The sequence below is a fragment of the Nannobrachium achirus genome (genome assembly GCF_963921795.1).
Source record: "Nannobrachium achirus genome assembly, chromosome: 11".
Lineage (NCBI taxonomy): Eukaryota > Metazoa > Chordata > Actinopteri > Myctophiformes > Myctophidae > Nannobrachium > Nannobrachium achirus.
In genome coordinates, this window is record NC_137820.1 from 56334250 (window position 1) to 56361427 (window position 27178).

A 27178-nucleotide genomic window follows, 5' to 3' on the forward strand; every position below is an offset into this window, starting at 1 on the left:
AAGCTCACAATGCGACGCGAAGAGTGCGAAACAATAGTACTTTACTTCCAGGTCCGTTTTGCCAATTATAGAGGTTTTAAATGGTACTCGGCAAATAAAAGGTGAATTGATCACAGACGGAGGATAATTTCAAGATACATTTTTATCACGATAAACGATAACGATTATCGTTCTATCCCTAACTGGTACCCTTACTAGCCTGGAAACCAAACATATCTGCCAGTGCGGTAGATTTGATCTGGCCCTGCTAGGTTGTGATTGGATTATCCTGCCAATATTTATCTGTTGTTGATAAGCATACATTTGCGCTGGCTATGTTGGTGTGTTGGTTCTGAACAGTTATTTCTTATAATGTATGTACCGGTATTTGTTTCCCTGGTACAAAAAAAGGAAAATGAAACAAATATCTGTATCAGTATCAGCTATTGCCTAAATTGTTATTTATAAAAACTGTATCGCGGCCAAGTATTTCCATCTCAGTGCATCCCTCATTTTAACTTATCGCTTTGTTTGACCTGTATTTTTGATTTGACAATGAATGTAAATCACTTTGAACATGTCTGAAAGGTGCTCTATAAATGAAGAGTAATATTATTTGTATTATATTGTAGGTGCAGAGCAAATGTCCATAGACGATTGCTGTCGTGACGGTCGGGACCGCGGCATGGACAACCAGGACTGTACGGCCCTGCCTCTCATCTCTGAATCCACCACCTGCAGGTAACACTTCACTCACAAAACATTTGATTCACCTACAACATGATGGTGCGCAAATTGTGCGTGTATACATCATTGACTGTATCTACCTGAACTATAGCCTCGGAAACCCAGGCTTTTATTTTGGCGATAGGAAGAAAAATAAAAGCCTAGGGTAACCTGCCGCAATTTCTGGCATAGGAAGTTGGAGGCGGACCATGGCACAGATCATGAACCAATATGATCCACTGGCTGTTTTCAGCCGGTGAATCCGCCACCTCTAGACCAAAATCAGCCTGTGTTAGGGAAGGCTACCTGAACTATAGCACGCACAAGTAGGTCGGGAGTGGCTTATTGTCGGTATCAGGCGGTAACACGTGGGATTCTGTCCCCGTTACAATGTGCTAGACCCCTGGGAGATGGATTGCTGAGTGCGTGAGTTGGCGGGGATCGGACCCATGAACTTGTGGTCCAAAGGCGAGAGCTCTACCGACTGAGCTACCTGTACACGCATACTTCGAACCATGGGTGCTATATCTACTCATTTGCTTTCATTGATACCAGATCCATCCACCACATACAGCAGAGCAGTTGTCTGGGGGGGGGGGGGCTAACGCACACTTTGCAACTCAGTGAGTGCTGTCCCCCAGTCTCGGGTTTTCTGTCTGCACAGGGGAAGCCCCACCTCTGCACTGTCCCCCCGAGGGATTCACCCTGCACCACGTCTTGAGTGGAGCCCGTGTCTGTCTGTAATTGCTTTACCATAGAGTTGAGTAGAGTACCCCCTCATAAACCTTCAGCCATTTTCATAAAGTCTTCTGTACTCGTGGATTAAAGGTCATTTGGATTCCATAGAAGTCAGTCAGCATGGCTTTGGGAGCGTCACTTGCTGTCTGCAAGCTTACTGTCTGCGACCCCCGCCCCTTCTTTCGCTCGTTCTTTTCACAAATGCCAGATTAGGACTTGGCCTGAGAATCTGTTGTGCTTTGATCCTGTGCTGCCATTATTCACTTCACATGAGAGAGGAGCAGATGCACCGGGCACTGATGATGATGATGATGATGATTATGATGGTGGTATAATAGCAGTCGCGCTCGTAACCCTAGCTCACTGGTTCCTAACCTCTTTTCTAAGAAGCCCCCCTTCTTACATCTGGCCCCACCACACATGCAGGCACTCTTGTTTTGTTATTTTCAGACATGTTAACCACTTAAGCCCTATATAATATACCGGTACTTCTTGTTTGAATAGCGAAAGCCGGTCGTCTACAAGCAGATTTTTGGGGCGCTGATTTCATATTGAGTCGATGGAAGTTATGATTTTGTGAAACATGTTTAAAACGTTGGACCACCTCCAGACAGACAAGGCCCCCCCCCCCCCCCCCGTGATCTTTGGCACCCCCTCCCAAGGGGGGCCCAGACCACAGCCTTAGAAGGTGCACAGCCACAGGTTCACAAGGCCAACAACAACGCCGAGGGAATCTGTTGCTCCATTTGTAACTGTGATGGCAAATACATTTACCATAAGCCGTCCTGAAAGTGTCTAAATTATAGTGAGAGTGGGGGGGGTTTGAGTTTTTCTGCGGGGGAGTCGGGGGTGGGTGACTATTTCCAAACCCAGGAAATACCTTTGAGGTGAAATGCGACAGTGGGAGAGGATAGAGAGAGGCAATAACAGGAAATCTGAGGGATTATTTCAGACACCAAAGGAAAATAGTAAGAACGAGAGAGAGAGCAAGAGCTAAAGAGAGAGAGAGAGAGAGAGAGAGAGAGAGAGAGAGGGAGAGAGAAAGAAGAGAAAAGAAAAACAGGAGCGCAACTGTGCCCTTAAAAGGTTGTGCGGAGGAGACTCTGGTGTGCCCTGACGTGAAGCATGAGATTGAGTTTATGTGGAAAGAGATTTCTGGTAAGAGTTGATAAAAGAGGCTTGTTGGAACCAGTAGGAGAGAGAAAGAGAGAGAGAGACAGAGAGGTAGAGAGAGGGAGAGAGAGCTGGTGCTGGGAGGTGGTCCAGCACATTATGCTTTCTCTTTTCTGAGAGATAGTGACTAGAGGTCCACCCATGACAGGTGTTTGCTGTCCGAGGTCATAAATCTTGACATCTATTTGGAAATACATGGACAACATTTGATTAAAGTTTCTATTTGAGAACATTTAAATTTAAACACACAAGCAAGCAAGCGCACACACACGTACACGTACACACACACACACACACACACACACACACACACACACACACACACACACACACACACACACACACACACACACACAGAATTGCATCTTTCTAGTTTAAATAAGTCTAAACTCAAACAAGTCACATGGAATCAGATTTTTACAAATGCGACTTGAGCCACATTCAGAGGTGGTTTTCAGATCTGATTTCAGGGGATCCGTCTCAGTCTGAACGCAGTTACCTGATCAAACCACCCAGGTTGCATATCAAAATGTCCAAAACGTCACTTGAGTCATGACGCCTGTCGTTACCACGGTAACCAAAGCAGATATTGGTTACCGTGTCAAAAGCTGGCGTAAATTAGTCTGAACACATACTGTAGATATGTGACAGATCTGATCTGGTAAATTGCCAATGCAGTGTGAACAGTTGGGCAAAAGATCGGATTTGAGAAATAAATCGGTTTTGGCTGAATATGACTGCAGTAAATGGTGCCTAAGAGTGATTTGACTCGCTAGCCCAGTGGTCTTCAAACTTCTTCATGTCAAGGACCGCCAAATTGATATGCCTGCATTTGGCCAGGGACCCTCATCTGTGCCAGGGGAAGGGATCCACATAAAAGGAAGACAAATTTTCGAAGAAATTTGAAAGTTCTCTCCCAAAATAGCTTATCTTACGATCTTTATTATTGTAGACTATTTTCAAATAAATAAAAGTATACAAGTAAAACACCCTAATGGTGATTAGAGACCGCCAGGTCGACAGAGCTTCTGAATACGGCACAAACTTGTCGTCGTCACAGTTGGCACAATAGATCCAGGGGAAAATGCTGGGGATAACTTCCTTACGGGGCTTTGGTGTACTTCCGTCGTGGAAGATGTGCTTCTTGTGTTGCTGCTTTCACACTCACTCACATAGCTCTGTGCCACCTCTGTGTGGCTTTCACAGAATAACATGAGCGTGACATGATGCGTGACTGACTGACTCACAGATATGAGCTGGCTGGCTGATGTGGTTACAAAAACAGGGTTAAAGTGGTTCATGAGTTTTGTTCAACTCAGGACCCCCTGGAACCCCCTCAAGGACTTCTGAGAGCATCTCCGCGCCCCAGCTTTGAGAACCAGGAAGAGAACGGCTTGCCAGCAGCCAGGATACAACGCGTTGGGCTTTATGTCAGTCGTGTCATTCAAGGACCCCGTGCCCTTAAAACAACCCACAATGATCCCACCATGAGGACGTGTGGGAGGACTAATGTACATCTTGGGCTCCTAGAGTTTGCTTAACTAGAGCCTAAAACAATAGAACAAAGAGCTGAGGGACTTAACTGCTCTGCCCACGTTAAGTCAACTTAAGTCAGCATTACCAAGCACAATAATGCCCCTCAGGTGGAAACCTTGTATGTCCAAAACTGTACTTTTCAGGTATCAAATTCAAAATCAGCTAAAGTAGCAGATCTACAGGCTCAAAATGCGTCACGAAGCGACACATTTTGAGCTTGTACAGTAGATCATAATTGGGTCTTATGATCAAAATAAGAACATTATAATGGTGTGTAGAACAGAAAATGTCAAATTCGCCACCGACAGGGACAAACAAGTCTTTGGTTGTGTGACAGTGTGGTTAGGGATGGGATGATAAGCGATATTATTGTTTATGGTGATAAAAAAAAACACTCATGGAGATTTAATTTATCGTGAAATCGTCCTGCGTCATGCACTGGGATCAATTCACCTTGTATTTTCCGAGCTGCATATCCAGTACCATTTAAACCCTCTATTGGTAAATCTGCTATTTTGGGGCAAATGTTCCACACCAGGATAATGGATGCTGGGGATATTTTGTCCATCACGATAATATCGTAAATCGCGATTTCTTTGGTCACAATAATCGTGATATGAAATCTGCATATCGTCCCATCCCTAGTTGTGGTTGTGTTTGTGTCCTGTGTGACAGTGTGGTGGTTGTGTTAGTGTCCTGTGTGACAGTGTTGTGGTTGTGTTTGTGTCCTGTGTGACAGTGTGGTGGTTGTGTTAGTGTCCTGTGTGACAGTGTTGTGGTTGTGTTTGTGTCCTGTGTGACAGTGCTGTGGTTGTGTTAGTGTCCTGTGTGACAGTACTGTGGTTGTGTTCTATGTGTTCAGGATAGTCCAGGAGCAGTGCTGTGTGACGGTCCTGGAGGACAACATGTGCACCACAGGCATCAACATGGCCAAGGAACAGGGAGCCTGTGACACTCTCTATGTCACCAACACCTGTGACACCAAGACTACCAAGGTAGGTGTGTGTGTATTACTTGGAGTCTGGACCAAACATCCCCACAAGCGTTGGTTGGAAAGTAACTAACTTTAACTACATTTACTCAAGTACTGTACTTAAGCACAATTTTTACTTTACTGGAGTATTAAAAAGGTTCAGTACTTTTACTTCTAATCATACTCCTACGGCCTAAGCCAATAATTTGAGGAGACTCTTTCTGTCTCCATCCATAGGGAACAAAGCAGCTTTGTGTCTCCATAGGGAATCACTGCTGGTCATCAATTATGGCCTTAGGAATTTGACAAAAAAAATACATATCTATGAATTTGAGTCTCCATGGGGTGAGTAATCGATAGATTATTATTATTATTTTTTTGCCTGGGCCACAGGGTAGTGGTCCAGGCAGGCACCTAGGCTGGTAATCCAGTCCTTGCAGCGTTGCAGGTTCGAGTCCCGATCCTGACGACCTTTGCTGCGTGTCACCCCCCCATCTCTCTCCCCGTTTCCTGTCAGCCTACTGTACACCTATCAATAAAGGCAGAAAAAGCCCCCAAAAGAATTCTAAAAAAAGGTGAACTACATACCCCTTTAAATGGTTTAAAGGACATTTATAATAGGTCTCATTATAGTTCTTGTTTTCAGAGTGAACGGCTCTGAACACTGAGGGTTTTACTGTGCAGACAGAGAGAGAATGTAGACTAAAATGTAGACTCAACCAATCTACATCAGCTGTCCTCTGGACAGGCAGCATATAGGACAATGATTGATGTGTGTGAGTGAGAGAGTTAGTGCGTGAAGTGTGTGCGTGCGTGCGTGAGTGCACACGTGTTTATGTGGTCTCTGTCGGGTGGAAAACCTCATATGTCCAAAACCTTTGATTCAAATAAAAAAATGGCAGTTATTGATCAAGTAGGGCATTGATTTGTGAAAAAACAACAACAACTAAAAGTTAGAATATCGGTTTCTGCCCGACAGCAACAACATAATACAGTATATGTGTGAATGAGTGTGCAGTGAGCAGGACAGGACATGTCCCTCCAGGGAGCAGTACACTGTATATGGAGCGTGTCTCTGTCACACAGATTATACATTCAACCGGGATTCTCCATGACCGAGGCTCACGGCCAAACTCTTATCTCAAGATAACATGTCATTTAGACAGTGTTATTTAAACGGGTTCATCGACTACCCAGTATCTTATACATTTCATTTGACAGTATTGATTGATTGATTGAAGGCTTTATTAGAAGTTTGCATAGGAAAATGTACAGATTCATGACGGTACAGTTCACTGGTACAAGGTCTACTAAAAGGAGATCCATGAAAAGACTAAGCTTATTTCAACAGGAAACCATTTAAGTATCTCATATAACATTGAATGACAGAATTATATTGTTTAGACTGATGCTATAGTGTGTGCCAGCGCCTACGTCATTGTAGTCCTTAGCGGCCATTTCTTGGGTAAAAACACAGGTGTTTCAATTGTTTGATTGCATAGAACTAATGCTTTACTCCAATCAGAACACCTGTGTAAGGCTGTGTTCACCCAAGAAATGGCCGCTCTTAGAACTACATTTGACACACCCTATACAGTAGGTTCCTGGCTTACCTGCGATCCTAGTTTACTGATACACAACACTGTCTCTCTGCGTTTGGTGTATGTGTTTAATTGCCTAGTCGCTCTGGACAAGACTAAGAGCATCCGCTAAATGCCTCAATTGTAAATTGTAACAATGTGGTAGTTGTGCCTCAAAGAAACTAGTGTAAACAAAACAATGAAACTAGCGTCTGTCTAAACAACATGCTAGCCCAAATGTATGCATTTGTATAAAAAAAAATATATATATATCTGCATGAATAGTTAGACCAGCATCAGTTGAAAGAGAAAGATGGCTAAAAGAAGGCTTACAAGGAGAGTTAAGTGCTAGTGGGGGAAGTCTCACCTCACGGAGAGGTGAGTCTATAGAGTATAGACCATACCATCAGCATGCCACAAGAAAGGAACGTATGCTTTGGCACACGTTCATGAAAAGAGAAGTCAAGTGAGTGCACTTTTCCTGAGAGGATGAGATCATAGTCAACGCCAGCGCCAGACCTACAGTACGTGTCTTTACTTGATCTGTAAAACAACAGCGTCTCATACTTTAATATGCCCGGTGTTTTGTGAAGGAGACAAAGTGTTTGGAAAGGCTTACTGTAAAGCCTGATCTTATAACGTACTTAGTTGTGTGCCGGTGCCGTGCGCTGTGAGCTTGTAGATCCGGACTCTCTCTTTCCCAGGTGTTTTCGCCCAGGTGGTCGTAGATTCAGGCATATCGTTTCGGTGAGATTAGGGTTATGGTTATGGTAAGGATTAGGGTTAGGGTTAGGCATTGTTTTAGTGAGGTTAAGCCTTAACCTAATCTTAACCGTCAAGGTTATGGATAGGCATTTAACCACACACACCTGGGCGAAACACCAAAGATGGAGGGATTCCTCTTGTAGATCGACTGCTTTCGGCGCACGCATGACTACCAAGCATATCTCAGCCGTAACCCCTCATTAACACACAAATAACAATGCGTAGCCCGTGTTAATTGCAGGATTGCGTTAAAAGTTACAGAGAAATTACAGCAGTCAGACAGACAAAGAGGCAGGGAAGATTATAGGGGGAGATATTAGGTGCTGTTTGAATGTAGTTTGCTACAACTGCTTGGCTCTCTGCTTTACTGCTGTCCTTCCCTGTGTGCAACTGTGCATGCATGCTGACCGGTACGACCTCACATTACATCATCTGGCTTTCAGAGAACTCATAGCCTTCAGGGCATCCTCAAGGACACTAGTATACATGCACAATTGCACGCACAAGCACACATATGCGCACACACATACACACTCACACGCACAGTAGTTGCACATGCGCAGAAGCACACATAAGTGCGCCATGAATCGGGTAATACAATATTGATGTTTCAGAGAAAAAGCATGCAATAATGATAACATACATTTAAAATGGTGTGTGTGTGTGTGCACGTACAGTACATTAACATGTTATTTTTAAAGATATTGTTTGGGATTTTTGCCTTTATTGATAGTACAGTAGATAGGAAACAGGGAAAGAGATGTTGAGTGACACTGAACGAACTGAACGGAATTAAGTTGATTCAACTGAATACAATTAAGTAGATTCAACTGAATAAAATCAAGTAGATTCAACTGAATACAATTAAGTAGATTCAACTGAATAAAATCAAGTAGATTCAACTGAATACAATTAAGTAGATTCAACTGAATAAAATAAGTAGATTCAACTGAATACAATTAAGTAGATTCAACTGAATAAAATAAGTAGATTCCACTGAACGAAATCACGTAGATTCAACTGAATAAAATTAAGTAGATTCAACTGAATAAAATTAAGTAGATTCAATCGAATAAAATTAAGTAGATTCAACTGAATAAAATTAAGTAGATTCAATCAATAAAAATTAAGTAGATTCAACTGAATAAAATGAAGTAGATTCAACTGAATAAAATTAAGTAGATTCAATCGATAAAAATTAAGTAGATTCAACGAAATAAAATTAAGTAGATTCAACTGAATAAAATTAAGTAGATTCAAGAGTGTAATTAAGTATATTCTACTGAATGTAATTAAGTGGATTCTACTGAATTTAATTAAGTAGATTCAACTGAATGTAAGGACATACCGTAGATACCAAGGAACACCTTGCCTCACGTAGCCAGGCTTACTTATCTGCGAAGAGAAAAGCCTGGACAATATGAGGCTGAGACGGCATAGAACGGTGCGTCTTCCGCCTTGAGAATTTCCCCGGATGTTATTGTTTTCCCACAGTGTGGTGTATTCCCCACTGGCGAAAAGTTACACCTATTAAGAGCGAGTTAAGAGCTACAATCTATTTAGGTTTGTTTTGCTGGCGGATGTAAACAGACCTGCACTGCGTGACGTAACTTCCCTTAACCTCAGCACTTCCGCCACTTCAGTTATGCAGCCCACAGTGGATATTGTGGCCAGGGTGAGGAACACCTCATTACCTGGCTGCCAACAAGATATCTCTCCCCAAATTCAACACGCACGCACGCACACACGCGCGCACGCACACGCACACGCACGCACGCACACACACACACACACACACACACACACACACACACACACACACACACACACACACACACACACACAGTCATTGCCAGCCTGCCGACAGCATGATGATAGATTGGACACGGTTCAGCTCGGTGCAGTTCATGATGTCATCTCAAGATCTCATCACTGTCTGGCTGGCTGTCTGTCTGTCTGTCTGTCTGCTCATTGTGCTCAACCTGCTGCATTATTGGACGACTTCAACCATTTTCAACCTATCTTCACATAAAGCTCATTATACACGGTACCATATTTGTCTACTCAGCCTGTGTCTCAGAGGAGGGCTGTGGACAGTTCAGAAACCCGCCTACAGTACCAGTGACATCACCGATGGGGAATCCAAGCTAATAGAACCTGCAGGCCTGCAGGCTTTCTATTCCTTTAAAGTTAGCATGCTATAATGGAAGCCATTGTCCTGGCGTTGATACAACAATCGAAATTAAAATAAATTGAAAAAAAAGAAAAAGAAAAAAAGAAACCTGCCTAACGATGATGTCACTGGCCGGCAGGTTTCTGAACTGACTGTAGTTTAGTTTTTTTTTTAGCATTAGTGAGGACCGATTATAGGAAGATAGGTTGAAAATGGGTGAAGTTGTCCTTTAATCTACTCTGCTACCCTGTGTCTGTCTGTCTGTCTGTCTGTCTGTCTGTCTGTCTGTCTGTCTGTCTGTCTGTCTGTCTGTCTGTCTGTCTGTCTGTCTGTCTGTCTGTCTGTCTGTCTGTCAGTCTGTCTGTCTGTCTGTAACCTGCCTGTGTCTGTATTTCTCCCCACTATTCCTCCCTATCCACTGACTGCTCTGTCAAGCCCACCTGCTCCTCTCTCCTGTCTGTCTGTCTGTCTGTCTGTCTGTCTGTCTGTCTGTCTGTCTGTCTGTCTGTCTGTCTGTCTGTCTGTCTGTCTGTCTGTCTGTCTGTCTGTCTGTCTGTCTGTCTGTCTGTCTGTCTGTCTCACCTGCCTATAGTACCTCATCACCCCCACACCGTGCAGTTGCCTGGTAAACCAGACCGAAAAACAACACCCCCTGGCGGTAGTGGTGTTGTAGTACGGTCTGGTACCGCTTGGTTTAGATTATTTTTCCCCAAACAGCTTCACTGTTTGGCCAATCAGGGTTGTATGCTTGGGGCACGTGGTTTGGCATCTGGTGGATTCCCAAGACTGGTCCGGTCCCAGCCCCCCCCCAGCCCCCTCCCTTCAGAGCTCTTCTGCTCACGTGAGAGTCGCTAGTGGACTCTGATTGGTGCTCTTCTGCCCACGTGAGAGTCGCTAGTGGACTCTGATTGGTCCGTGAAAACTGTCATGGCGGAGTCAGCCGGACGCCCGCTCGACTCGAATTATTTTAATAAACTATACAATAGTGCCGTTTCATTACGTTTTAATACCATTTTGCACTAACGTAAACATGCAATCATATAATTGCGACCGTAGGTCGCATTTACTACCAAAACCTCCACCGGCTGTCTGTGAGTGAGTGAGTGAGTGAGTCAGTGAGTCCGTCACACTTTTGCCCTGCTCATATCTCCACAACCGTTGCCCCCATCCATGCCAAATTTTGCACACACACTCCTTGACTGCCAAACTACAACCTCCAAGGACCCCCGGAGCCCCAGGGACCCCCAGGTCCCTGGGGGACCCCCAGATGTAAAAAATGACCAAATGTGCTCACACGTCACACGTCACACTTTTTCCCTGCTTATATCTCCGCACCCGTTGACCCGATCCATGCCACATTTTACACACACACTCCTTGCCTGCCAAACTACAACCTCCAAGGAGCCCCAGGGACCCCCAGGTCCCTGGGGGACCCCCAGATGTAAAAAATGACCAAATGTGCAAAAATGACCAAATGACCACCCCAACGGGGCTGCTCACGGGGAATTCCCGGGGACCACCGACTCCTGGTGCTCCAGAACGGATGCAAAAGTGGTGGCGCCCCCAGTGGAGGACCCCCTGCCACTGCAGCGCACATAAAATGCCGTAACTCGGGCTAGGAGCGTCCGGGAGAGCCGGGGCCGGTACCTATTCGTCCGCCAAGGCAACGCGGAGACCCCACCCCTCATTTCTCACATGGCCCTATTCTAGCGCCACCTTCAGGTCGATTTTTAAAACACATTTTTGGACACTGCTCCTACAGTTTTTGCCCTAAAATCACGAATATCACTACACAGCATGTCTACACTCATGTCATCAACATGGATCAGGAAGATTTTGGAAAAACAAATTTTTGCCCTATTTGTGGAGACAAGCCACCCACGGTCGCTTATCTCCCGATTAGGGAGTCTTACTGGTATGTTATAATGTTATAAGAAATAACGTATTTTTGCAATGTCACGCCACGTCGCCGTCGGGGGCTCTAAGTGTGTGTGTGTGTGTGTGTGTGTGTGTGTGTGTGTGTGTGTGTGTGTGTGTGTGTGTGTGTGTGTGTGTGTGTGTGTGTGTGTGTGTGTGTGTGTGTGTGTGTGTGTGTGTGTGTGTGTGTGTGTGTGTGTGTGTGTGTGTGTGTGTGTGTGACGTCAATAGGCTTTAGCCCGACCCCCCCAGGAGTGGAATGTATGCCCGAAAAACCAGACACTCTACCCAAAACGAAGTGTGTGATAGAGTCTGGCAAAGCCAGGCAAATAGTGCAGTATACTGTGTGTGGGTGAGAGAGAGACCAGCTAACCTATAGCTATTTGCATGGAGGTTTTTAATTCTTCTCATCTGTATTATTATGTATTATGCATCCGAGGGAACGACCACGTCCTGGTTCCCCACCACGTTTCAATCAAACACAGAATCATTCTCATTCTATCGCTCTGCCACCTCAATGGAATCGAATGCCCTGACAGACACCATCTTGACCACACAATGCATTCTTTATTTAAAGATTGAGATTTTTTGAAAATCTCCGCGTCTACACAGCCGCTATAAAAACGCTGTCAGTATTACACCACACCAACTCTCCCGCGGTTAGGTGGAGGGCCTTAATTATTTTATACATATTGAAAAATAGCAGATCTGTTATTTTTGTTGTGAAAATGTGTGCAAATCTTTGAATATGTATTTTTTAAGAGAACATTTGTAACGCAAATGTTGCTTCTGGGGGGTCCCTGGAACTGAATATTTTGAGATGGGGTCCGTGGCCAAATACATATCATTTTTGGGGTCCTTGACATGAAAAAAGTTTGAGCACCACTGACATAGAAACACGTTAAACACTTAGAAGGATTTAGAAGACATTTGTGCAAAGACTTGCACAAATGTTCAAGATTTTTCAGTAATAGCAGATCTACAGTCAAGCTAGCATTGTATATCTGCTATTTTTCCAATAAGATTTAATAATGAGTAATAATGCGTTCCCAGTCTAAGTGGGTTAAACCCCCCTCCCCCTATGAAGAACATTCATGGGGGGCCCGCAGTGAATCCTTGTACCCAGGGCCCAGAATTTGGTGTGACACCCCTGCACTTGCCTACAAGAACCGATCTGTAAGCCAACAATGAGGTTTTGACCGTGTTTTGACCTGTGTGCCGTAGACATGCTGTGACTGCTGCCTGCTGGGGAAGGCAGCCCAGGAGCAGGCTCTGCCCTGCGACCAGGGCTTGCTGCTGGGGTACCAGTGTGGCCTGGTGTCCCGGGCCTGCTGCGTGGACGGATCCCCGGACAACCAAACCACAGCGCCTCCTGGGGGTAAGGGGCAGCACTGGAGTTTGTGGAGTAGGCACTGGATCTCAGTGGCGGGTCTAGGGAACCACCAGGGGACCCAAATGGACAACATTAACACTGATGATTTTGGGGACATTAAGGGTATCCCCCCCGCCCCCCCTTGATCTTTGCACATCAGAATTATGGGTTGTAGCTTCAAAACTGGTGAAATGTCCCTTTATGCACAGTTTGAGGCTAATGACAAGATGAATGATACAGAGTAAGGATAAAAGCATTTCTGAGGTTCAGCTCAGTGATGGAAATCGACAACTATCTGAGCTGAACTGAAGATGTGCATGTGAACTCTGTGATTCTCAAAAAAAAAAAAAAAAAAGTGGGGGGGAAATTCTTTTGAAGGACCCCCCATTTGACCATGGACTGTAAAGTACACTGTAAAGTCCTCAGGGTTCATTTACAAATGGAAGCAAATGGACCCGTACGGTAAGGCTCTCAATAAGGATCCATTTGGACCCCTGATGGTCCCCAGCTCATAGTCTTTCAGAAACAATGTGTTAACTTGTGTGCACTATGCATGACATCCATAATATCATGTGTTGAAGGGAAAATGGATATGCACTGCCCTCTACTGGATACATGTGGTTATGACATTTTAAATGAAAGTCATTGAATGTCACAGTCATATCATTTAGATGCCGTCTTCCCTCAGCTTCAGACAAGGAGAATGAAACCAACGACGGTGGCAACGATGCCTTGCCCAATGACGCTGACACTGAGCAGTGCAAAGGTACAGAGTAAGGAACTCCGTAAGCAAACACTCTCATCTGTGATGGACATGGCATAACGTAAAGAGATACTCCTGGTCAGATATTACTGATCTACAGCAGTGGTTCTCAACCTGTGGGTCGGGACCCACAGGTTGAAAAATTATTCATTGACCAAATTGTCAAACATTAGAGGCAGAAATTGTGAAAATAGCCGATCTACATGCTCACAACGCCTTGCGTTGCGAGCCGTTGTGAGCATGTACCTGTAGATCTGATATTTTCACAATACAAACTACTTCTAGTCACAATGCCTAACAGGGTTGTGTTATACAAAATGTAATACCTCAACTCTTAGTGCTCGTCAGGGTGGGGGGTCCCCAGTTAAAATATGATTATTTTGGGGGTCGCGGCCTTTGGGGGTCGCGGCCTAAAAAGGTTGAGAATCACTGATCTACAGGAGAAAGTTATCAGCTCAGTGGCCTTGTGGTCAGAGTGTCTGCCCTAAGATTTGGATTTTTTAAATACAGTATATATAATATGTCATTGCATTGCTGTTCAAAAATATTCAACTTAAAATAGAATACTGCATAATGTCTTTGAAATGTTGTGGAGTTACATAAAAAACAAATACTAAAGCAACACAGATACTCAAAGAGTGGTACAGTACTCAAGTAAATGTACTTTTTTTGTGTGGTTTACAGGGAACGGGAACTGTGCCCATCTGTGTGTGGGCAACGGCACCTGTGCCTGTTTCAAAGGCTACAAACTCAAACCAGATGGCAAAAGCTGCGATGGTAAGTGACATTATTACTGCAGACCAAAAGCAGCATGACATTCAAGCTGATAAATGTGTACTCTCTCCTAACATTTAGTTTCTGTTGATTAAAGAGCTGGGGAGATGGAGGAACCCCTGTTACTGAACGAAAACTCTATAGCTGGATTACTATCAGAAGATACTGTAGCCTTTCACTGTATTAACAAAACACTTTTAGTTTTAACCCCAAAAACATCACCTGTGAATCATTGTGAGATGTATTGGCCTAGTAAGCAATATGAAACGAGGTGCAAGGAAACACATAAAGGAAACAAATGGTACAGTATATGAAAAGGGTTTATACTCAAGTAAGGTTGAGAATAGTAGGGCATTCCTTCTGTACAATGTGAAAGGTAAGAGCAGGGTTTCTCAAAGTGGGTGCTGTAACGTAAGATTTACGTATTCCGTACCGTAATAAAAAATGTAAGGTTCTATAAGTGGCAATGTAATTCAGGGGTGCCTTGGATGAAAAAAGTTATTTACAGGAGTGACCAGAGACAAAAGGAGAGTTTTAGAACCACTGTCCTGAAGCAACCTTAGAGCTTTGCTGGTTTCGCAACATGGTTTATAACATTACTCATTACATTTAACAAATAACAGTGACAGGGATATAAACCTGAACTCTACTGGCATCCTATAAAATCCTTAAAAGGAGAGGAAGAGACAGCCAAAAGAGACTTTAATTCATTATGTGTAAGATGTACATGGATTCAGATATATACAGATATATTATCGTCTTGTCGGGTGGAAACCTCCGGAACTGTTACTTTTCAGAATTCAAGCTTTGAGCTTGCAGATCTGCTACTTTTGATGATTTTTGTGTGACCCTGTAGTATGATCAAGTAAGGCGTTGATTTACAAAAAAAAAACCCCACTGGATTCAAATATCGTCACTGTTGGGCAGAAACCTTGTATCTCCAAGTTTCAGATTTGCCAATTTTTTCGCAAAGTAAAGCACTGCTTCATCATACAAGGCCATCGCACAAAAGTAGTGAAAACACCTGATCTACAAGCACACAACGCCTAAATCATTTTAAAAATGATAAATACAAAACAAACGGTTTTGGACATACAAGGTTTCCACCCGACGACAACGATATGGTGATAGGAGGTTTCTGTTATGCAATTTGTGATTTTATTCCAAGTTGTCATCATTATGCAAGCCAGTTTTAGGACGAATGTCTCTCCTCCTCACTTCTCCTCTCTCCTATCCTCTCCTGTGTGTCAGACATTAATGAGTGCCTGCTGGGAGCCAGTAACTGCCGTGCAGGAGAGCGCTGCATCAACACGGAGGGCTCGTTCCGCTGCCAGAGGGAGGTGAGCTGTGGGACCGGCTATGAGCTCACTGACAGCAACAACTGTAAAGGTCAGTGTCCACACTGGGACTGCTTGTTCTGTTCTGGAGCCTGGGACACACAGCATCAGGCTAGAGTGGGTGTCTGGTCCACATGGGAACCAGATCCTATTAAAGATGCAGCGCTATGATTTTTTTCTCCCTTAAAACATGATGATCAGGTATTATGATTATACTAGAAGCAAGGATTTTTCAAAAAACATTTTTTTTTATATCCAACATATAAATAGATAAAGTAGTTAGAATTATTGTGATGCTATATTACTACTCTGGCTGAGGACCCCTACCCTCGTAAACCAAAGCGATTTATGGAAGGGGGGTGGTTTACAAGGCTATGGGGACCCCATGGGGGTCTGAGAACTATTTATTTTTTATTTTTATAACCTTTTTTTACGGTAAATAAAGAATCCAAAAACAATGAAAGTTCTCCTTGTATTTCAAATGATCACGAGGTGAGTAGATAGTAATTTAAAAAAGTAAAAGTAATTTACGCTCTCATTTACACAGAACTCCATGCAGATTGTCTGAAATGCAGCATGTTATATTTTTATAGTGCGATAATTTTACCTAAGTTCTACTTCTTTCTCCTGTAGACATCGATGAATGTGAGAGCGGGACCCATAACTGTGTCCCAACATTTGAGTGCCAGAACACCCAGGGCTCGTTCCGCTGTCGTCCCAAGGTCCGGTGTGGTTCGGGCTACATTCAGGACGCTCTGGGCCAATGCATTGGTGAGCATTCCACCCCACATACACACAGACAGGGACCTTTTGAGCTTGGACGGCCGCGAACCGAACGCAACGCAGCGTTGGCAATGGAGCACCCTTCAATGATTAAAAAGGGAACATTCCCTGCGTTGACGATGACGCCATGACCGATGGCTGCAGTTAAGTTTTGCCGTTAGTAATCTCTGGACCTGTATTCTACCACTCAAAGGCCGTTCTCAGTTGCAGGACAGACAACAGCCAAGGTTTCAAAATCACAAAGTTATTTTTTTTTTTTACAAACTAGCTATGCTGCGGCACCAGGGGCCCTATTTTTGTCCATGCTAAACCCTAAACCCCTAAACTTCTTTGCCTTTTTTTTACTATTTTGAAAACATTTTTAAATAGTTCAAATAGCTGATCTACAAGCTCACAATGTGTCGATGTAGATCGGCCATTTGAAGTATGTTTTTCAAAATAGTAAAAAAAGGCAAAGAAGTTTTGGGGTTTAGGATTTAGCATGGACGGAAATAGGGCTCCAGATCTAAAATCCTGTAGCTACAACATATTTTAGACATGGAAGAGCATATGGTTGTCTTCTATCCGGACAGTGGCTCTCCCTCTCCCTGAATGCCTGTGGAGAAGTCCAGTTTTAGTTTGATCTTAGTTAGTTTGGACTGAAACTGTAATTGGACTCCATAATGAACTTCTTCATATCAGGAATCTCTATACGGTATTTCCAATATTATTATTATTAGACATTCTACGTCCTACAAGAATGTTGTGCTAAAGTAGGGAAAGTAGACAATATACAAGCTCACAGCGTGTATCTATTAACAAGAGCTCGTTGTGGCTTAAAAAATAACTATCTGTTTTTTTCCCTCTTCATTTTTTTCCTTAACTCATTGACTGCCACCATTAAAAGTGAACTATCAAGCTAGGTTGCCAAGCATTTCTTGATTTCTTACCATGTTTACCATTTTTTTTTTTATTCTGTCTAATGATGACTATGTCATGCCATGGCCCAGAGGAAAGAGGATAACTTCTAGTTTCCACAGAAAAAATAATTATGTTTTTATCATGTACACTTCTTTAGTTATAGCCATTTGAAAACCCTTGTTTCACCAAAACCAAGCCCTCTCAGAATAACAACTGGAGAAAAATACGTTTTTGTGAATGGTCTCTTTTCAAGCAAACAACTAATTTTTTTTACTCACAGCTCTTTATTTATTACATGAGATGCTTACTTTATGATCTGAAACAAAACAATATTTTCTTACAGTGTAATGGGCACATTGTCTGTCCGTCCGTCACACGTCACACTTTTGCACGTCACATCGTATCTCCGCAACCGTTGCCCAGATCCATGCCAAATTTTGCACACACACTCCTTGCCTGCCAAACTACAACCTCCACCCATCAATTCTCACATGCCCCTCTTCTAGCGCCACCTTGAGGCCGATTCTTGCAAAACACATTTTTGGACACTGCTCCTACAAATTTTGCCCTAAAATCACGCAAATCGGTACATACTTGCTCTACACTGATGTCATCAACATGGAGCTCTCATTTAGCGCCACCTTCAGGCCAATTTTTCAAAACACATTTTTGGACACTACTCCTACAGATTTTGCCCTAAAATCACGCAAATCGCTACACAGTATGTGTACACTCATGTCATCAAAATGGATCTGTCCCATATAGCGCCACCATCAGGCCGATTTTTTCAAACACATTTTTGGACACTGCTCCTACAGAATTTGCCCTAAAATCACGCAAATCGGTACACAGTATGTCTACACTCATGTCATCAAAATGTGTCTGTCTATCATCGACGTCGAGCACCGCTTGCATGCTCATAGTCAATCTCTGCGTGGTACCGTTCGAAACAAAGCCTCCTGTGCAAAGGCACAAGACACAGATGGCAGTAGAATGAGGTCTCACTCCTTTTCTTGTGTATTTTGCTGCAGATGTAGCAGACCCTTGTAGGGTTTCTCCTTCGTGGTCTGGGCGGTATCTTTTCAGGGACATGGGCTGACCTCCTCACAGTCCGAGAATCGGGCCAGAGGGGTTGGGTGGGTCGCGGGGTGCACCAGGCTTCGACAATGGCTTCGGTGAAGCTCAAGCCAACACAAACACATCAACAACACAGCAACACCTCCCAGATGAAAGCATTGACAAATCAACACTCAAAATGTTATAAAAGTTTCAACATGAACTTACCTCAGTGTGATGAGGAGAGCGTTGGTGTAACACACACACAGAGAGAGAGAGACAGATAATTCCAGTGCCGTTTAGTGTCAGTAGATCAGTAATCCTATAGTTTAATTCGTGTAGTTTTCTTTTTCTTTTTTCGTTGTTTGTGAGCGGGTTTCATGCCCTCACCGCGGAAGCCTAAGGCCCCGGCCGGGCACAGCAAGCGCCCGACGGCTAGCCATGGTTCACCGGTCGCCTCTAGTTCTGGTTCCCGTCGCGAACCAGCCCGATCCTGCCCTGGACGCGGGCGAGGTAGAGGGGCTAGAGGGCCTCCATCGAACCCCGGGCCTGGTCAGACCACCATGGATGCCTTTCTAATCGCCAATTTGCCCCGTCCGGAGACGGATACGGAGTACGAGACGGAGGAAGAAGAGGCGGCACCAAAATCAAATGATGTGTACAGGTCCGTGTCCGAGGACTTCTCCGATGCAGATGATGTCATCGGCAGCACTGGTGATGGAAGTGCTTCCATCACCAGTGTATATATATGTGTGTGTATATATATATATATATATATATATATATATACATATATATACATATAATATATATATATATATATATATATATATATATATACATATACACACATATATATATATATACACACATATATATATATAAAATATCATTATTTTTATCTTACCTTTGCCTGTTCCTTTGCTTGAAGGTCTCTGTGTCCCAGTGCCTGACAGAGAAGCACTTCCTTGATCAGCTTCTGAAAACGCATACCAAAATAAAATAAATGATTTACTCCTCAAATTGAATGAAAAGTTCTGTTTCCATGTGTGTGTGTGTGTGTGTGTGTGTGTGTGTGTGTGTGTGTGTGTGTGTGTGTGTGTGTGTGTGTGTGTGTGTGTGTGTGTGTGTGTGTGTGTGTGTGTGTGTGTGTGTGTGTGTGTGTGTGTGTGTGTGTGTGTGTGTGCACGCGCGCAATGTGTGCTGCATGTGCACAACTTATGCGCAAAGAAAGAGTCATCTTTGCTCTCCGGGGGGTGCCACTCAAAATCACCAGTGCTGCCGATGACATCATCTGCATCGGAGAGGAGAAGTCCTCGGACACGGACCTCATCATTTGATTGAGTGAATAATTTAGCGAAAGTTAGCTCAGGAAAGTAGGCTACGAAGTGATGCGCTGTGAACTTGTACTGACTGCTATCTGCTGTTTTTGAATGGATCAATGATATGGATTAGGATAATACATACATCTCACTCTGGGACTGGGAGAGATAGTGAGTCTCGATATTATCTCTCGGCGACATGGGCATGGCAGAGCGTTCTTCGCGTGGCCTCGCGGGACGGCGAGCCACCGATTCCGGCGTGAGGAGTGCGGGCAGTGGAGCCGTGTCTGCCCGCGGTGTGTGTTGTTGGGACGGCGACGCCGCCTCTTCTTCCTCCGTCTCGTACTCCGTATCCGTCTCCGGACGGGGCAAATTGGCGATTAGAAAGGAATCCATGGTGGTCTGACCGGGGTTCGATGGAGGCCCTATACCTCGCCCGCGTCCAGTGCAGGATCGGGCTGGTTCGCGACGGGAACCAGAACCAGAGGCGACCGGCGAACCATGGCTAGCCGTCGGGCGCTTGCTGCGCCCGGCCGGGGCCTTAGGCTTCCGCGGTGTGGGCATGAAACCCGCTCACAAACAACGAAAAAAGAAAACTACACGAATGAAACTATAGGATTACTGATCTACTGGACACTAAACGGCACTGGAATTATCTGTCTGTCTCTCTCTCTGTATGTGTGTGTTACACCAACGCTCTCCTCCTCACACTGAGGTAAGTTCATGTTGAAACTTTTATAACATTTTGAGTGTTGATTTGTGAATGCTTTCATCGGGGAGGTGTTGCTGTGTTGTTGATGTGTTTGTGTTGGCTTGTTTTGGTATAGAGAGGCCTGAGAGGCCGGGCGGTTGCTACGAGGCTCTGATGTAGCCATTGTTGTCTTGCTGTTTTGGTAAACTTTTTTTGTAGAGACTTTGAACTTTTTTGCGTGTATATGGAGCTGTGTGTGGGTTAGGGTGACTCAGTGCAGCAGGTCACAGCTTTTCAAGTGAAAATGTTTTTGATTCATGCAGAATGGTCTGCTTGAAGATCTGCTTGTTTTGTTTTCATTGTCTGACACCACCACTGCTGCGGCCGCGCCGCACTGTGTCGGCGGAGCCGTGTCCTGATAAATGAGTTCACTTTGGGTTCATGGGGAGGTCGATTTCTCCTTTGTTTTCAAACAAGCTGACTTTGATGTGTGATTTTTAACCACCCTTTTATCATAGCAACATGACATTTTGTCACAGGCTAGAGGAAAGTGTACTTTTGCATAAACCTTGAAAACAGCCCCTACTCGTGAAACTCGGGCGTCGCAGCCTCAGACAACGGGAATAACTCGGGAAACTCGTGGCGGCGCAGTCAATGAGTTAAAAGTACCGGTTTTGGACAAGGTTTACATCCGACAGCTATGACATACTTAACTTCTGCAGACATACAGTATAAGGCTAAACCTACAGCAGGGAGAGCTTGGAGGAGTGCCAGCTTTCTAGTTAATGTTTCACCATTTTGAAAAGATATCGGAACACGAAGTACAACTGTACAACATTGAAGGATTAATCTGTTAATGTTTTAGGAAACACATTTCCTTATCCAATAAACATTTGCATTTTGTTGTCTCAGTGAAGGAATATAGTGCATATCACTTGATATATAGTGGAGTAGTTTATGTTGTGGAAAGGTCACAAGGATTAGCCAAGTAACATCCAATGTCATAGCCATTCTACTGTAACTTATGTGACTGGGTTTACAATAATATTATGCTTAGAATTCATTAGAAGTCATCCTATTTGGGTAATCTTCAAGCACAGTAGAAAGAGGCAACTTCATCAGCAATCTTTTAGACACAGTATTGTATTCTATCTGTATTATACTGGAGTAAATGTGCTAAAATAATACATTCCATATAGTTTCATTGTTTGACAGCACAATCATCATTGTATTTTGGATTCATGTAAATTTGTGTTTTCAGATATTTAACCACTTGAGCTGTCATTACCTAATGAACTTGACCTTTCACTCTGTACTGCTCTTTTTGCCGAAACCAAACCTCTTTGCCGAAAATAGCCGATCTACTGCGAGGCGTTGTGAGCTTGTAGATTGGCTATTTTTGGCTAAAGTTCTCAGAATATGGACACTAGGGTTCACGTTGTTAATATAAAAAGGATTGGAAGATTTGGAGGACCCCCTGTAGTAACTTTGAGGACCCCTAGGGGTCCCAGACCCCTTGTTTGAAGACCCCTGCTCTACAGCCATGATAATGATGACGATCAGAATATACAGTATAGTTATTTAACACTTATTCTAACAAAGGAAATATCACTTACCCTTCCTTTAAATGTGACAACAAGAAAGTGACCAGAATTGTCTTGTGTTTCAGACATCAACGAGTGCATCATGCAGTCGTCGGCGGCGCCGGCGTGTGGCTCAGGCTACACCTGTATCAACACTGTTGGTTCTTTCACCTGCCAGAGGAGCTCTGTCAACTGTGGCCGAGGTTACCACCTCAACGATGAGGGAACACGATGTGTAGGTAGGTTACCACCTCAATGTGTAGGTAGGTTACCACCTCAATGTGTAGGTAGGTTACCACCTCAATGTGTAGGTAGGTTACCACCTCAATGTGTACAGTAGGTAGGTTACCACCTCAATGTGTACAGTAGGTAGGTTACCACCTCAATGTGTAGGTAGGTTACCACCTCAATGTGTACAGTAGGTAGGTTACCACCTCAATGTGTAGGTAGGTTACCACCTCAACGATGAGGGAACACGATGTGTAGGTAGGTTACCACCTCAATGTGTAGGTAGGTTACCACCTCAATGTGTCGGTAGGTTACCACCTCAATGTGTAGGTAGGTTACCACCTCAATGTGTAGGTAGGTTACCACCTCAATGTGTAGGTAGGTTATCACCTCAATGTGTAGGTAGGTTATCACCTCAATGTGTAGGTAGGTTACCACCTCAATGTGTAGGTAGGTTACCACCTCAATGTGTAGGTAGGTTACCACCTCAATGTGTAGGTAGGTTACCACCTCAATGTGTAGGTAGGTTATCACCTCAATGTGTAGGTAAGTTACCACCTCAATGTGTACTAGGTAGGTTACCACCTCAATGTGTAGGTAGGTTACCACCTCAATGTGTAGGTAAGTTACCACCTCAATGTGTAGGTAGGTTACCACCTCAATGTGTAGGTAGGTTACCACCTCAACGATGAGGGAACACGATGTGTAGGTAGGTTACCACCTCAATGTGTCGGTAGGTTACCACCTCAATGTGTAGGTAGGTTATCACCTCAACGATGAGGGAACACGATGTGTAGGTAGGTTACCACCTCAATGTGTAGGTAGGTTACCACCTCAATGTGTAGGTAGGTTACCACCTCAATGTGTAGGTAGGTTATCACCTCAATGTGTAGGTAGGTTATCACCTCAATGTGTAGGTAGGTTACCACCTCAATGTGTAGGTAGGTTACCACCTCAATGTGTAGGTAGGTTACCACCTCAATGTGTAGGTAGGTTACCACCTCAATGTGTAGGTAGGTTATCACCTCAATGTGTAGGTAGGTTATCACCTCAATGTGTAGGTAGGTTACCATCTCAATGTGTAGGTAGGTTACCACCTCAATGTGTAGGTAGGTTACCACCTCAATGTGTAGGTAGGTTATCACCTCAATGTGTAGGTAGGTTACCACCTCAATGTGTAGGTAGGTTACCACCTCAATGTGTAGGTAGGTTACCACCTCAATGTGTAGGTAAGTTACCACCTCAATGTGTAGGTAGGTTACCACCTCAATGTGTAGGTAGGTTACCACCTCAATGTGTAGGTAAGTTACCACCTCAATGTGTAGGTAGGTTAACACCTCAATGTGTAGGTAGGTTACCACCTCAATGTGTAGGTAGGTTACCACCTCGATGTGTACGTAGGTTACCACCTCAATGTGTACAGTAGGTAGGTTACCACCTCAATGTTTACAGTAGGTAGGTTACCACCTCAATGTGTACAGTAGGTAGGTTACCACCTCAATGTTTACAGTAGGTAGGTTACCACCTCGATGTGTACGTAGGTTACCACCTCAATGTGTACAGTAGGTAGGTTACCACCTCAATGTTTACAGTAGGTAGGTTACCACCTCAATGTGTACAGTAGGTAGGTTACCACCTCAATGTGTAGGTAGGTTACCACCTCAATGTTTACAGTAGGTAGGTTACCACCTCAATGTGTACAGTAGGTAGGTTACCACCTCAATGTGTAGGTAGGTTACCACCTCAATGTGTAGGTAGGTTACCACCTCAATGTGTCGGTAGGTTACCACCTCAATGTGTAGGTAGGTTACCACCTCAATGTGTAGGTAGGTTACCACCTCAATGTGTAGGTAGGTTACCACCTCAATGTGTAGGTAGGTTACCACCTCAATGTGTCGGTAGGTTACCACCTCAATGTGTACAGTAGGTAGGTTACCACCTCAATGTGTAGGTAGGTTATCACCTCAATGTGTAGGTAGGTTATCACCTCAATGTGTAGGTAGGTTACCACCTCAATGTGTACAGTAGGTAGGTTACCACCTCAATGTGTCGGTAGGTTACCACCTCAATGTGTAGGTAGGTTACCACCTCAATGTGTACTAGGTAGGTTACCACCTCAATGTGTAGGTAGGTTACCACCTCAATGTGTAGGTAGGTTACCACCTCAATGTGTACAGTAGGTAGGTTACCACCTGTCTTGTCTGCCTTCTCAGTAAAGGAGGCAAAACTTTGGAACTCCTTGCCTACTGATCTGAAAACTAGATATGGATGGTAATGTGTTTAACAGAGGATTCAAACTATGGTTGTGCTCACAAGGAATAAAGTCTGACTGATTATTGGAATGGTATACTTTTGTCTTAATGTATTGGTTCGAATTATGTTAATTATTACTATTATATATATTCTTTTTGTGTACTTGATTGGGGTTTAGACTGGTTTTCTAATTTAGAAAAGCCTCCTGTGGACCGTTGTTGAAAATTGTATCTCTTTTGTCCAATGTGATTGCGGAAATGACCGATATACAAGCTCTCTAGACCGGCTAATTTCACTATCCATTGTATCGTATCTAGATAGTGTGCCCGTGTGTGTGCCCACAATGTGTCATCTCCAAGGGGGAAAAAAAAGTCTGGGAACCACTGATGGAAGTAGCCTGTTTGATATGTTGTTGATCTTATTCTTATTTTGTACCATCTCAGACATTGATGAGTGTAAAGGTCCAGACGGAGCATGTTCGGGTCATGGTTGTATCAACCTGGTGGGGTCGTACCGCTGTGAGTGTGCTGTCGGATACATCTTCAACAGCATCAACCGGGTGTGTGAGGGTAAGTTACTGACCGACCTCTCTGCACACATGACCAAAAAACTATCTGTATTAACCATATCATGCCAAAAGAGGTTCCCTTTCCTGTTCTATTTTTGTTTAGTGTGTTATCTTTTTTAATTGACATTTTTTGGGGAAGGCGGTCACTTTCTTTTTAAAGATTTGTTTTTTGGGCTTTTTATGCCTTTATTTTATAGGACAGTTACTGTAGACTAACAGGAAATGGGGAGAGAGATGGGGAATGACATGTGGCAAAGGTCGTCCGGATCGGGAATCGAACCGGCGACGCCAGCAGGCATCATAGCCTAGTATGTGGTATGCGCCTTGACCACCAGGCCAGCGGGCACCCCAGGAAGGCGGTCACTTTCTGAATGGGAGTTTTGACATATACTTGTTGTTTCACCATATTGTTTCAGATATCAATGAATGCAGGCACTACCCTGGACGCCTGTGTGCCCATAAGTGTGAGAACACTCTTGGGTCCTACAAGTGCAGCTGTACCACAGGGTTCAAACTGGCCAGTGACGGCAGGAACTGTGATGGTGAGACTATTAGTATTATTAAATACTGTATATTCTCCACATCAGTGGGTCTCAAAGTGTGGTCCAAGTACTCTCAGGGTTCCTTGAGAGGGTTCTAAATAGACCTTTACAAGTCTATAACTCTGACACAGATGTGTACAAATGGAACCAAATGGAATTGATTCTGTTTGTACACTGTCACAGTTAAAGGGGAAAACCACCCATTTTCAATATTGAACCATGTCATTAATATATACTTTAGAGGAGTTGTGTGGAAATAAAAACATTGATTGATTTTGGGGTTTGTATTGCAAAGTACACCGATGTGATGTCATCACGGTGTGATGGAGGTGGAGGTCCCTGAAATGTAAAAGTTTGAGAACCACTGCTCCAATATTAACACTTTCCCAGCCTGGCCAGAATGGCTTGTCGTGGACTAGCCGGAAATTTCTATTATTGTATTATGATCTGAGACATAATATTATGATTATGAGCATCAACGCGCCCCCCGTCCTTCTAGGATGGCACCGTTCTTTTTTTTTTCTTCTTTCGATCCCCCGGTTTAAACTCACCAGAAGTATCTCGATCTGCATTGGCATAATAGTGGGGATTTTGGCCGAGTCGTCTCCCCCCCCCCCCCCCCCCCCCCCATGCGCTTTGCGTGCACGATCCGTGCACATCGAGGTAAACGAATGTAATCCAGTCCGTATGAAGCCCCCATGTCAACTTTTATCTGGTCGAAAACATCACCGAGATATTCTATGCTAAGGCTTCCTCCTACAATGAAAGTGAACGGGAATTTGGCTATAGGGAACGAAAAGCTACCAGAAGCACTTACGGTTCAGATGGTTGAGAGAATGATCCTTTTAGATCAGTCGAAGAAGAGACGGAGGACAGCTGCCGATCATTTTTTTATTTATTTTTTGATAATTATCATTTATTTCGGTTTTAATGAGCTAGTACGGAAAATTCCGGTCGGCTAATTTGAGTACAGATGAATTACGGTTTAATCCGGTTTTAATATTAACTCATTGACTGCCAAGGCCCGAGTTTCCCGAGTTATTACAGTAGTCCCAGGCTGCCACAGCCCGAGTTTCCCGAGTTGGAAGCCATTTTGAAAACCCCCCCCCCCCCTTTTTTTTTTTTTTTTCAAATTGTTTTTTTATAAAAAAAATTCTAAAAATGCCTCAAATGTATTAGGCATGATCGCAATTGCGAAATTGCATGTTTAGCCCCATAACAAACACATCTTTCAAAATGTCAAAAATGGCTGTTTTGTCTGACTTTGAAGGCTTGTATCTCATGAATGCCTGAACGGATTTCCAAGCGGATTTTTTTGTTTGAAAGCTGTTAAAAGTACTACACATATGGTGCATGATCTAGGCATGGGCGTGCACAATCCGTGCACTAAAAATTGATCCGTGCACTAGAAATTTAGGAAGGTGGCAGTGTTTGTTTTGTCTGACT

At 43.8% G+C, this 27178-nt stretch overlaps 1 protein-coding gene across 1 annotated transcript in view; it reads left to right on the plus strand.

The window, feature by feature from the left end:
• Window positions 1-27178, plus strand: part of fbln1 (fibulin 1) — a gene marked incomplete at both ends in the record, with an annotated part of 101836 nt that overhangs the window by 12413 nt on the left and 62245 nt on the right. Inside the window, 9 exons of the mRNA XM_080737214.1 lie at window positions 612-720; window positions 5015-5147; window positions 12785-12965; window positions 14380-14472; window positions 15721-15858; window positions 16440-16577; window positions 22228-22380; window positions 25066-25191; window positions 25607-25732. Coding sequence (XP_080593340.1) covers window positions 612-720; window positions 5015-5147; window positions 12785-12965; window positions 14380-14472; window positions 15721-15858; window positions 16440-16577; window positions 22228-22380; window positions 25066-25191; window positions 25607-25732 — 1197 coding nt within the window. The remainder of the gene's footprint in view (window positions 1-611; window positions 721-5014; window positions 5148-12784; window positions 12966-14379; window positions 14473-15720; window positions 15859-16439; window positions 16578-22227; window positions 22381-25065; window positions 25192-25606; window positions 25733-27178) is intronic.